This window comes from Diabrotica virgifera, chromosome 5 (assembly GCF_917563875.1).
Source record: "Diabrotica virgifera virgifera chromosome 5, PGI_DIABVI_V3a".
Classification (NCBI taxonomy): domain Eukaryota; kingdom Metazoa; phylum Arthropoda; class Insecta; order Coleoptera; family Chrysomelidae; genus Diabrotica; species Diabrotica virgifera.
The window spans coordinates 38,529,013-38,543,483 of NC_065447.1; the positions used below are offsets into that span (position 1 = coordinate 38,529,013).

The window sequence follows — 14,471 nt, forward strand, 5'->3', positions numbered from 1 at the left end:
TTTTGTACATCATTGTTCAAAAAAGACCCTTTTTTAACAAATGGCACTATTTCAAAGAAAATGGTATTTTTTAAATTAATTTTACATCTAACGCTGCCATCTACCGGTTAAAAGCCGAACTATTCATGAATGGAGGAATCAAAGTTTGCAGAAATATTTCGATGATTGTGTATTTTTCATTACAAATTACAATTTTAAAAAATAATAATATATGTACCTGATTCTCATTAAAGTCCTGTATATTAAATGCATTCAATTAAATATAAAATTGAACAGATAAATATAATAAAATCTTTTTTATAATACATTAGAATATTTCTTTCGGTTCGATCATTTGTCGTCGATTAATCGCACCAATTTCGAAATTATGAGGACATTTTATTTTAATAATTTTAATATTTGAGAAAATATACTATCTGTTAACTTGAATTAGAAAATTAAGTGTACTTATATAAAATTGTAATATATTTTATTACGAATAACTTAACGAGTTTTGATTTTTTCTTTTAATTTCGATACCGGATTCGATTTCACAAATTCTCGATGTTATGAATACTCGATGTCTGATGTTCAAACTAACACTAACCTCACTTTCCAGTATAATCACAGTATAATTTAAAAACCAATATTTTTATTAAAGAATAAGTTGATTAACTTTCTTGTGTAGTGACATTCTACAATGAACTTTTTAAAACAACTCATTCCTAAAGTGCCAGTACGTCAAACACTGGTTTCAATCGCGAAAAGTGTTGTTGAAAAGAAAAGTCTAACAGATTTTTCCACACTACTTTCAACTCAATTTTCAGCTCTTCAGATTCAAGGTAAGATGTTTAGTATTTGTGCTCTTAGACTTATTGTTATTCTAATATTTTTCTCATTGATTGATCCCTTGTATATTGTACAGTTTCCTTTTATATTCTTATTTGCTGTACATATTATGTCATTTCTGGTAATTCCTTCAGTTTATGTACATTTTACAATAAGTATATCTTTGAAAACAACCGCGAATGATACAAATTTAATTAAATTAATTAAGATATATGAATCCAACGAGGAGTTCTACAGGGTTGCATCTTATCACTTCTATTACTGAATCTCTATTCGGTGTCTATATTCAGAGAAGCATTGGACGAGGTCCAAAGTGGAATCAAGATTAACGGAACCAGATCGACAACATCAGGTACGCTGATAATACTATCTTAATAGCAAGCAACGCACAGGAACTACAAAATTTAATAAATCTTTAGTTCATCATAGTGAAATGTTCGGTTTACATCCATACATTTGCTAAACGTACAGTTGTATACCAAGAGACAAATAATTGAGCAGACAACTTCGTTAAAATATTATGGAGCAAATATCATTAGCCAGTGTAACCCAAAAGAAAGAAACTCTCTCATGAATCGAATAAGTGAGGAACACACTCATGAACATGAAAACATTTTTTACAAGATCAGGTCTAGAGCTTAGAATACGAGTGATCAGATGTTATGTTGGGCAACATTAAATTGGAGGGTCCGAGAAGTTAGCTACAGATATAAGGAAATGAAGGCATGACAGTGTTGCCATGTGTTCTTAAAAGGTAATTATTTAGTGTTGACTCACCGCTCCCATAAGTCTGACAACTGTATATATGGTATCTGCCTTACCTTCTTATCATTTTAAAATTAACAATTAACTGCGCTCGGCTTTAATTTTTGTATTTATCTCATTTAAAAATGTGAAATTTTCACATCAATTTCAAATTATGGCCGCCATTACAGTATGCGCAGATCGCTTACGTATGGATTGATGACAGTTTATTTCTGCAATGTTTATGTCTGCAATTGATATAATATGCAGTTTATGTCTGCAATTAATATAATATTAATTATTAACAAAATTAAAAAATTAATATATTATGTATTATACAGTACAATTTCTCAAAGGAGGAAGACCTAACCCTTCGGTCCAAACCTAACTTTCGGGTATTAGAGTGTAGAGTGTTTTGTTAATTATTAATAAAATTAAAAAAAAAATAAAGCACCTTCCGTCTTTGCACAAGAAATTATAAAAAATTTTAAATTAGGCAACATTGCAGAAATAAACTGTCATCAATCCATACGTAAGCGATCTGCGCATACTGTAATGGCGGCCATAATTTGAAATTGATGTGAAAATTTCACATTTTTAAATGAGATAAATACAAAAATTAAAGCCGAGCGCAGTTAATTGTTAATTTTAAAATGATAAGAAGGTAAGGCAGATACCATATATACAGTTGTCAGACTTGTGGGAGCGGTGAGTCAACACTAAATAATTACCGTATTTTTACTACAAAAGCGATATTACGTAGGTCAAAATTTTTGACGTAAGAGAACTGTCAAAACACTAGAATGTGACTTTTCATTATTGCCATGTTTATTATAAACATGGCAATAATAAAAAGTAACATTCTAATGTTTTGACAGTTCTCTTACGTCAAAAATTTTGACCTACGTAATATCGCTTTTGTAGTAAAAATACTATATGTAGATAATATAACGAGAAAAATTTTTAAATTTCTCTAATTATGTCGAAATAACAAGATTTAGTATCAATAATAAAGTTAAAAAGTGTAAAATAAGTAAAATTCTGCTGCATTAAGATTTTACTTAACATTGATTAAAGACAGAAATATTAAATATAATGTAAATAATAACAGACTCCAGAATATATGCAACTGAAAACACAGATATACAAGTCCACAGAAATATTAAAAAGCTGTGCACAGTACTATTAGGAAAAATAATTTCTCTAAAATGGAAGTTATAGCTATTTATATGGGTAAAAGTCTTTCACGTGCTGCAATAATTGTAGGCATTTTAATATTTAAAAAAATACAAAATAAACACAAAAATAGTGTACTGACAAAGTGAACACTTTTCAGTAACTAAGGGCATTTCAGTACTCAGGTACATTCATTCCAAATAATAAAACAATAAAAAGAAATATTTATAATATAATAAAAAGAAAGTCATAAAATGTATATCTGCGGAACATCTGTGCAATCTGGCAAACGCAAATTTTCTGACTCTATTGCCAAATCTCTTCAGGAATCTATCAGGGCAATTGCCACAAAAAAATTTCTAGTAATTAACTGCAATGAATATCAAAACAAACAACAAATATTTATTTGTTCGTGTTTTACATAAATTAAAAATATCAAAATCCATAGAATAATGTAAAAAGGTAGTTTTTGAAGCTTTCTCTGTATATTTGAAGCGTGCAACATATTATACATTATATACATATATAATCACATGGCAACACTGTCAAACTTCAATCCAACATTCTACGAAAATCTAATGTGCCTAACTTCTCGGACCCTCCAACTTAATGAAGTCCGTTATGTTTTTTCTGTCTTGGTGTATGGCTATGAAAGTTTGACAATAGACTCAGAAACAGAAAAAAGATTAGATGATTTTGAGATGTATATATGGAGCCATATACTAGCGATGAGGTAGGTACTTCAGCGCATGAGTAAACCAAATGTATTATATTAAATATATTTGAAGCGTGCAACATATTATACATTATATACATATATAATCACATGGCAACACTGTCAAACTTCAATTCAACGTTCTACGAAAATCTAATGTGCCTAACTTCTCGGACCCTCCAACTTAATGAAGTCCGTTATGTTTTTTCTGTCTTGGTGTATGGCTATGAAAGTTTGACAATAGACTCAGAAACAGAAAAAGATTAGATGATTTTGAGATGTATATATGGAGCCGTATACTAGCGATGAGGTAGGTACTTCAGCGCATGAGTAAACAAAATGTATTATATTAAATATATTAAAATACCCCGTATCCCTACTTAGTCTGTGGTTAGTCACCTTGAACGACATGGGTGCGAAAAGTATTTTTTCCCTTCCCCCTACCCTTGGTTGTTCGATTGGATTTGATTTTAAGAAGTGTTGCTGGCTAAATGGGCGCAGTTCCGAAAGGCCAAAAAAGAAGAAAAAAAATTACTAAGAACAATCAAAGAAAGGAAAATACAATACTTGAGTCGTATGGGAAAGGGGATGGTGCAATAAGAAGAAAAAGAAACCAAGAACTGGAACTTCACTATGAGTTTGTTATTTTTTTATCGGAGTGTTAATTTCTGTTAACTTTACATACATTTCAATAATAAATTGAGCTGAATGAATTTTATTCAAATAAAGCGAGACATTTTATTTAAATTTGATCTTCCAACAATATTTTGCAAGTACCTGGTTTAAAACTACCGAAGTAAAAGGTACAAAAAGCCTTTTACCATAAATTTCAAGAGAAACTACATATTCCCATCTATCCTGTAATTGAGGTAGATAACAGTGACCATCGTCAGAAATATTCCCTCCTCATGTTATACCCCGTTTAAGCAAGCATGCAACTAAGCGGGGGAGTAAAAATGTGTCTCATGCTTCTGTCTCCTGTTTGTTGTTGTGTTTGGTCGACATCACCACATTTCCGACATAATATCATCATTCTCTTTGCCTTATCCCTATGCGGGGTCGGCTTCCCTAATTGCATTTCTCCACACAATTCTATCTTGGGTCATATCAATGTTAATCCCCTTTACCAACATGTCCTGCCTTATCGTCTCCGCCCAGGTCTTCTTTGGTCTTCCTCTCCTACTCCTACCAGGAATCTGCACTTCAGCTATTCTTCGTATTGGGTGATTAACGTCTCGACGTTGAACATGACCAAACCATCTTAACCTATGCTCTCTCATTTTGGCATCAATTGGTGCCACACCTAGACTTCCCCTAATATACTCATTTCTAATTTTATCCTTCTTTATCACTCCACTCATCCATCTAAGCATTCTCATTTCTGCCACATGCATTCGTTGTTCCTCTTTCTTTTTTACTGCCCAACATTCAGTTCCGTGCATCATAGCCGGTCTTATGGCTGTTTTATAGAATTTTCCCTTCAGCTTCATTGGAATTTTTCTGTCACACAACACATTTCCAACGTAATATGTCAGACTAATGTTCCATAAGTAAGGAGTAAAGACAAGGGAGATATTATTTCCCACACTCAGTTTAATTTCAGGCCAATTCTGTCATGATCTCTTGTTACATTTCTTCTCCAGCTATTATCGGTTCTTCCTCTTCTTCTTCTTCCATATGGTTAGTATTCGACTGCCTGTCTGGCTATATTATTTTTGTCTTTCCCTTGATGTATTATGTTCAATACAATTTTGTCTTTTAATTGTGACTGTTCTTTTCTCTTTTTTCTTTTGTTTTTCTCCACAGTTCTTTCAGCTATTATCAGGTCTTCCTCTTTTTCTTCTTCGGTCTGGTTAGTATTGGAGTGCCTGTCAAGTTTTATTATTTTGGTCTTTCCCTGCCCTAGAGTATGTGCAATCTATTTTTTTTTTCTTTTAATTGTGACTTATTTTCTCTTTTTTTATTCTTCTCCACAGTTCTACGTTTGTTATTTTATCCGGCCAGTATATTTTAAGATTTTTCTCAACAATTTATTTATAAAGGTTTGTAATTTATTGGTTGTTGTTTCTTCCTGTCTCCAAGATACTCTTAATAGAGCTGTTAAAATATTTTAATTTTGGTTAATTCGGATAGATCGCGTTTGTTCAAGATTTTCTTTAAGGAGTTATACAGAGTGGGCCAAATAAAAGGAGCCACCCCTATATTTGGCAGTATTTATTGGATTTTAAGAAAATAAAAAAAGGTCAATTGTTGATCTAAGGGGGACACATTTTTACGATACAAACATCTGTCATTTGTCAACTCCCTCCCTTCCCCCACCCCTTATTTTTAAATAGGGAATAGGGGTCGTGTGCTAGCTTATTTGAAAGGCTATTCAATTCTCTATTCAGTAATATCAACATCGACTTAAAAATGTATACAGGGTGTCCAAGAAAAATTATTATGAATTAAATTAATTGACACAAAAAGAAGAATGTATGTAATTTATTTAACTCAGAACACATTCTACTGCTGACAGAAAACAGAAAAAAATGTTTTTTGATAAATAGACACTGCTTTTTGCTTAATTTTAACGTTCAAGCTTCCATGCATCTGCCTCTTGTTAGGTTGAATATTGAATTTAAGCATCAAACAGTGTTTATTTATCAAATAAACATTTTTTTCTGTTTTTTATCAGCAGTAGAATGTATTCTGAGTTAAATAAATTACATACATTCTTCTTTTTGTGTCAATTAATTTAATTTAAAATAATTTTTCTTGGACACCCTGTATAAATTTTTATGTCAATGTTGATATTACTGAATAGAGAATTAATAACCTTTCAAATGAGCTAGCACACGACCCCTATTCCCTATTTAAAAATAAGGGGTGGGGGAAGTGGAAGTGAGGGAGTTGACAAATGACAGATGTTTGTACCGTAAAAATGTGTCCCCCTTAGATAAAAAATTTACCTGTTTTTTTATTTTCTTAAAATCCAATAAATACTGTCAAATATCGGGGTGGCTCCTTTTATTTGGCCCACTCTGTATATAATATGTTGTGCCTTTACTATTCTTTTATCGACATTTGATCTACCACGACCTTTTTCCATGATTGATACGAGATATGAAAAGTTATCTACTGTCTCTATTTGTCTTCCATTGATTTCAATTTTAGTTCCTTGGTTATTGTTTTTTAAGAGTTTCATTTCTTCTGTATTTATCTTCAGGTCGATTACGCCAAGCTTGTCGATCTTCTTTTGCATGGTTTCTATGTTCAGTTAGGAGACAAATTTCGTCTGAAAACTCCAAGTCCTCAAACTGGCTGTGCAAGTGCTTTTCTTGTAACTATAGCATCCCTAAAACCAAATGAAACTGTGTAAAATTATGTTTAAGGAAATTGTCAGTAAATGACTAGTTAAGCTACTGTTTTTATATACCTGACACTTTTTTGGATCAGGTTTCTTCGGCAGAGCAAAAAAGGTAGACATTATATTATGGCCACTTTGTTGATGTAGCCCGATCAAAGGACAATCTGACCCAAAAAAAATAAAGGAAGGATGAAAATTTGCGAATAGGTAGTTGAAATTGTCTAATTTTATATAAGAAAAAGTTTATAATTCTACATCTCTATTTTACAAAAACGGAGGGGAATACCACCTTCTCGGGGATGAAAAATATACATTCAAAATAAGTCCGGAATTGGATCCAATTCCGAAAATTCAATACTTTTCGAGTTATTTGCTAGTGAATATATTCATTTCTAACAAAAAAAACATGTTTTTGGGCGGTTTTTCACAAATAACTCAAGAAGTACTTAAGTATTTTATCGAAAAAATTATTCTTATCAAAAATATAGACTATAAAAAATTGAAAAAAAATGGTGTATGCATGAAGTCTGTACCTATACCTAGTAGAATCAGAGTTATAGATAATGAAAAGTAGGTCCTTATTCGTCAAATTCCAAATCGAATATGTCAACGGGAAATAACCAAAAACGGAGCACTTTAATTAGGGGGTGATTTTCGCAATTCTTTTTACCAAAAAATAAAAGTGACCAACAATATTTTGAGTGTAACTCACTTACTTTTAATTTTTAAGAAACAGAAATACATAAACTTTTTTTTAACATTTTAAGAAAGTTGTAATGAGTTTTCCCCGAAGTGTTCTCGGTTTTTTTAGTTATTTCACGTTGAAATATTCGATTTGGAATTTGACGAATAAGAACCTACTTTTCATTAGCTACACCTCTGCTTTTACTGGGTGTGTAGACCTCATACATACATTTTTTTCACTTTTTTATAAGCTATATTTTTGCTAAAAATATTTTTTTCGACAAAATACTTACTTTCTGAGATATTTGCAAAAAACCGTGCAAAAACATGTGTTTTTTTTTGTTACTCAAAAAGTATTGACTTAGTGAAAAAACTCTATAGAACAAAAGTTGCTTAGAATTAGTCATTTTATCCAATTCCGGACTTACCTATTGTGAATGTAGAAATACCCCGAGAAGAGGGTATTGTCCTCCATTTTTGTAAATTGGACGGGATGTAGAATTGTAAACTTTTTCTTATAATAATAAACAATTTCAACTACCTATTCTTCCCAAATTTTGATTCTTCCTTTATTTTTTTTTGAGATTTTCGTAAAGTTTTGTGTTCTTTGATCAGGCTAATGTTTCAACTAGTCCCTTCTTTAACGGTAAAATATTGCAAAACCTCTAAATTTTAAAGAACCGCTTGGATTGACATGAAATTTGGTATACACATAGCTAACAAGTCAAAGAAAAAAAGTGATATGTGCCGATTTGTGCTTTTGCCCCGGGGGTGCTTTTCACCCCCTCTTGGGGGTGAAAAAGTATTCGTCCAAAGTAAGTCCGGAAATTGATAAACTGACTAATTCTAAGTAACTTTTGTTCTATAGAGTTTTTTCACTAAGTCAATACTTTTCGAGTTATTTGCCAGTGAATATGTTCATTTTTTCAAAAAAATAACCACACTTTTAGACTGTTTTTTGCAAATATCTCAAATAGTACGTATTTTGTCGAAAAAACATTTATAACAAAAATATAGCCTGTAAAAATTTTTAAAAAATGGTGTATATATCACGTTTCTATACCTAGTAGAAGCAGAGTTATAGCCAATTAAAAATAGGTTCATGTTCGTCAAATTCCAAATGGAATACTTTAACGTGAAATAACCAAAAATGAAGCACATTTCGGGGAAAACTCATTACAACTTATTCAAAGTGTTTAAAAAAAGCTTAATTTTTGTTTTTTAAAAAAATTTCTAGCATCAAAAGTAAACAAGTTACGCTCAAAATAAAGTTAGTCCCTTTTTTTTGGTAAAAAAATCGGAAAAATCACCCCCTAATTAGTATCTCAAATGAACTTAATCGTTACGACTTCACAAGTTTCTTGACCCGTGTATGTATTGTTTATATGATCTGTAAGTTTCGTCGGTTCAAAGTACTTATTTTTGAAAGGGCTGTAGTTAAAAGGGGTTGAACGAGTCACTCATCACGAATGTATGTAAATTTAGAAACACCAAATCTCAATCAATTTTCGGCTAACAGAAAATCAAAAAAATACGTGATATTCAAAAAAGCAATGCTGACTTTTTTGTTTTTCGAGATTTTTGGTATCTCTAACAATTTTTAAGTTATTTTGAAAAAAAGCATATTTTTCAAAATTAAAATTTTTAAAAATTTTACTTAAAAACCAATTTTTTTCCAAAATAAGCACTTTGAATCGATGAAACTTACAGATCATATAAACACAACATAAGTAAAATAATTTGTGGAGCGGTAACGATTAATTTCATTTAAGTTGCTAATTCGGGGGTGGTCTTCCCGATTTTTTTTGCCAAAACAAAGGCGACCAACTTTATTTTGAGCGTAACTTGCTTAAATTTAATGCTAGAAACTTTTTATAAAAACATAAATAAAGTTTTTTTTAAACACTTTAAAAAAGTTTTAATGGGTTTTCCCCAAAAAGTGCTTAATTTTTTGGATATTTCACTTCGAAGTATTCTATTTGAAATTTGGTGAATATATGAATCTATTTTTCATTGGCTATAACTCTGGTTTTACCAGGTCCAGAGACCTAACGCGTACACCATTTTTTTTTACTTTTTTACGGGCTATATTTTTGCTAAGAACGTTTATTTCGACAAAATACTTACTTTTTGAGTTATTTGCGAAAAACCGTCTAAAAATGTAGTTATTTTGTTGAAAAATGAACATATTCACTCGCAAATAACTCGAAAAGTGTCGACTTAGCGAAAAAGCTCTATAGAATAAAAGTTACTTAAAATTAGTCAATTTATCCATTTCCGGACTTATTTTAGACTTATATTTTTTCACCCCCAAGAGGGGGTGCAAGTCACCCCCAGGGCAAAAGCACACATCGGCACAATATCACTTTTTTTCTTTGAAATGTAAGCTATGCGTATGCCAAATTTCATGTCAATCCAAGCGGTTCTTTAAAATTTAGAGCAAAAACCGTGAAAGAATGGACTAAACATGTATTGATAAGATATAATATATTATTTTTAAATAATGTACGTAAAATATTACATCAACCATAGTAGATAAGGGAAAAGTCAAACAATAAGGAATGCACGTAATTTTCCACTTGTTGTCATATTCTAAAGTTTGTATGACATCATTATTATACATGGTGATGTTGTTCTGAAGCTATATATATATATATGGTGAGTCATGAAAACTGTACATACTCCTACCTCGTATAGAGGCTCGTATGGGGAATAACAAATGACCATTAAAAAGTGTCTGCTCCCCTTGTTTAATAATATACAGGGCGAGTTTCGCATTTTGACAGAAATTTATATTCGTCATAATTTTTGAACGGCCAGATCTATGTGTCTCTTAATTTGGTCAATCGTTACACTATTACCACCTAATCAACTGATTTATTCAAACTAGAAAAAAGTCAGGTCCGGCTTTAAAAAATTAGTTCGTTTTGGTCTTAGAAAAAATTTCACCCTGTATACGCTTTTTGAAAACTCTAATATGAATTTTACAAATTAGACAAATAGGCAATTAAAATGGCATATTTATTTTTTCCCCACACGATTACTTAATTTTTTATAAAAAAAATCAAATTTGACTATGAATTAAAAGTTTGGTAAAGTAAACCATAGATTTAAAAAAACTAACTTTTATTACAAAAATTATTTTTTTTAACAAATATTTGATTTATGTTACCACCCAATCAACTGATTTATTCAAACTAGAAAAAAATCAGGTCCGGCTTTAAAAAATTAGTTCGTTTGGGTCTTAGAAAAAATTTCATCCTGTATACGCTTTTTGAAAACTCTAATATGAATTTTACAAATTAGACACATAGGCAATTAAAATGGCATATTTATTTTTCCCCACATGATTACTTAATTTTTTATAAAAAAATAAAATTTGACTATGAATAATAATTAAAAGTTTAGTAAAGTGAACCACAGATTTAAAAAAGTTTACTTTTATTACAAAAATTAATTTTTTTACACAAATATTTAATTAATGTTACCACCCAATCAACTGATTTATTCAAACTAGAAAAAAATCAGGCCCGGATTCAAGAATTTTACAAATTAGACAAATGGGCAGTTAAAATGGCATATTTATTTTTTCCCCACACGATTACTTAATTTTTTATTAAAAAATTAAATTTGTCAAAATCGGAATTTTAATCTAAAAATGAAAAAAAAAAAAAAAAAAAAAAGATGAAATCACGGTTTAACTCGCTACAACGTTCCATTTAAAAATTTTTTTCTGAAATTTTTACAGCACATAGCTCTTACCATTGTGAAGGCTATGTATGACAATTATTGTTGTAGACTTTCAGTCTTCTTCTCGTAAAAGTTATGAATTTCTAAAAATAAAAGGTGCAGCTTCGTGAATTGCAAAGTTAAATCGCAAAAATTAAGTGAAAACATTTAAAAGTTATCTTTTTGATCACATCTATGTTAAACTATAGAGTCCAAAGAGAAGTGTTGTGGGGAGTTTTAGATCTAGACGTGTTATAAAAAAAATGGTGAAACTTGTAATTTTAAGAAAAACGTTGTTTATTTTTTTTATTTTTATGGTAAAATTGCGATTTTTACAAATTTGATTTTTTAATAAAAAATTAAGTAATCGTGTGGGGAAACAATGAATATGCCTTTTTAATTGCCTATTTGTCTAATTTGTAAAATTCAAATTAGAGTTTTCAAAAAGAGTATACAGGGTGAATTTTTTTCTAATACCCAAACGAATTAATTTTTTAAAGCCGGACCTGATTTTTTTCTAGTTTGTATAAATGAGTTGATTGGATGGTAACATAAATCAAATATTTGTTTAAAAAAATTAATTTTTGTAATAAAAGCTAATTTTTTTTTAATTTATGGTTCACTTTACCAAATTTTTAATTCATAGTCAAATTTGATTTTTTTATAAAAAATTAAGTAATTGTGTGGGGAAAAAAATAAATATGTCATTTTAATTGCCTATTTGTCTTATTTGTAAAATTAATATTAGAGTTTTCAAAAAGCGTATACAGGGTGAAATTTTTTCTAAGACCCAAACGAACTAATTTTTTGAAGCCGGACCTGATTTTTTTCTAGTTTGAATAAATCAGTTGATTAGGTGGTAATAGTGTAACGATTGACCAAAATAAGAGACACATCGATCTGACCGTTCAAAAATTATGACGAATATAAATTTCTGTCAAAATGCGAAACTCGCCCTGTATATTATTAAACAATGGAAGCAGACACTTTTTAATGGTAATTTGTTATTGACCGTAGGGGCCTCTATACGAGGTAGGAATGTGTACAGTTCCTCATGACTCACCCTGTATTTGGTGAGATTGTAAATGGTAACTGACGTCTGTCATAATATTGGAGGTTAATTATAATGTCATATTATTTGTCATATATTTTCTTTACAATAAAATAAAAATGTATACCATTTTTATTCAGTTGCAATGCGAAGGCAAAACTGTCTTATTTTTCACTTAGAACAGAGAGCGCAAACCAGCACTCTAAATCGACGATTTTCGACTCTAACTGAAGTCATCATCAGAGAGGCGTAGGTTTGTTGCTCTCTGTCCTAAGTGACGAAACTCCGAGAGCTTATCCCCGCATTGCAACTGACGATCATGGAGTAGGTGTCTAGCGACATCTGGCCGTCAAAGTTTTCAACCTAATAGAAATATTAAAAATATTGAAAAATATTAAAAATATACCTAAATATATTTAATTGAAAACTTATTGGGCCATTTTCTTGGTAACACCTCCATGGCTTCTAAAAATTGCAAGCCACATGGATGCTGAAGCGAAGAAGACAAGAGGGAATTTAAAAACTTACAATTCACGACCCCGTCTGTTCAGCTGGTAAATTGCAACGGAAAATGGACCTAGTTACTCAAAGGAGTAAAACTAATATAAAATAAAATAAAAATGTATACCATTTTTATTTTATTTATTTGTTTTTAAGTGTATACCAATAAGTTTTCAATAAAATATCTTTTAGGGATATTTTTAATATTTTTCAATATTTTTAATATTTCTATTAGGTTGAAAACTTTGACTTTTTATATTTTCTTTATTTATTTTATATTTTAACGACAGTTTATTTTTTATCCCTTTCCCTTCCCTATCCTTGATTGGTCGATTAGGTTCATAATAGTTTTGTTGTACCGTGGGTTTAGTTAGGCGTTAATTTTAAGAAATATTGCTAGCTAAATGGACACATTCCGATCCCGCAACGGGCCTAAAGATTATGAAAAAATGAAATTTTACCTTTTTTTCGGAAATTTTTATTTATTCTCCATGTACATTTTATTTATCGCTATAGTAAAATTTATTTACAGTTTGCATTTTTGAGTAATAAAAACAATAGTTTTACGCACTTAAATAATATCTTCCGATCCCGCAAGGTCAATCAAAATCTATAAAAATTTGAAATTGTTGATGATTTTGATAAATTAAAAACATTTAGTTATCTCATTTTTCTGTTACATTGTGAAGCTCTTCGCTTGTTTATATATTGTATAATAATATTTAAACGACCCAGAACTCACAACAAGAAGGTGGTTGCACTTTTTGCTCCACCCACACCCTTCTCTCCATACAACCAATGAGTGTGTGGTCTTTTTGTCATGTCTTTTTCATTTGTTTGTATCCAGCTTTTAAACGTCAACTTTGAATTTTGATTTGGTGGTAAAATCTGGCAGCATGGACCTTGATTTAAGTGTTGCCTTGATGAATCAATCTCTTGATTGGGTCCCACATACATTAGACGATACTTCTGTGACCAACTCTACGTACAGCTAGACAGCTTGCGTATGACAGGGATGGTTTTGTACATTCCAGTCTGGCGTGTTGCCTGATATAATGTAGGAACTTATATCTTCATTTGAAACGCTTTGAAGAACTGGTGGAGAAGATAGTTTTGCGACATTCCAATCTAATATTTCAGTGTAGTCCTGTGCTTCAAAATTTAAAGTAGGAGAGATGAAGTTTCTAGTACGTTTGCCCTTGGCTTTAGTCTATCCGGCTTTTAACACTCTCCTTAGCCCTAGCTCTCTAATGTGTTTCCTTTCTCCCTACTACTTGAAATTTTGAAGCACGGGACTAAACTGAAATAACAGACTGGAATATAATGTTCCGAAACTATTGCAGACTGTTGCAAAACTATGTTCTGCACCACTTCTTCGAAGTGTCAAATGAAGATATAAGTTCTTGCATTACATCGGGCGACATACCAGATTAGAATGTACAAAACTATCCCTGACATACGCAAGCTGATGAGAGGTGCCTAAAGTTGGTCACGGAAGCATCGTCTAATGCACGGGAGGCCAACCCGTCGATCGCGACCCCTAGGTCAGTCAATCGATGGCAAGAAAAAATTATCTACCTACCTATCTATTCCCGTCCTAAATATTACAAAAATTCCTAGTCAGTAGATCGCAGAGAATTAAAAAGGCAGACAGTAGATCTCGAGTCCGATTAAGGTGGTCACCCCTGGTCTAA

At 31.1% G+C, this 14,471-nt stretch overlaps 1 protein-coding gene across 1 annotated transcript in view; it reads left to right on the top strand.

Annotated features, from left to right (window-relative positions):
* Nucleotides 1-567: 567 nt before the first annotated feature.
* LOC126885012 (40S ribosomal protein S12, mitochondrial) overlaps nt 568-14,471 on the top strand; it is a 66,167-nt gene continuing 52,263 nt past the window's right edge. Inside the window, exon 1 of the mRNA XM_050651402.1 lies at nt 568-821. Within this exon, the coding sequence (XP_050507359.1) occupies nt 680-821 (142 nt within the window). The 5' untranslated portion in view covers nt 568-679. The remainder of the gene's footprint in view (nt 822-14,471) is intronic.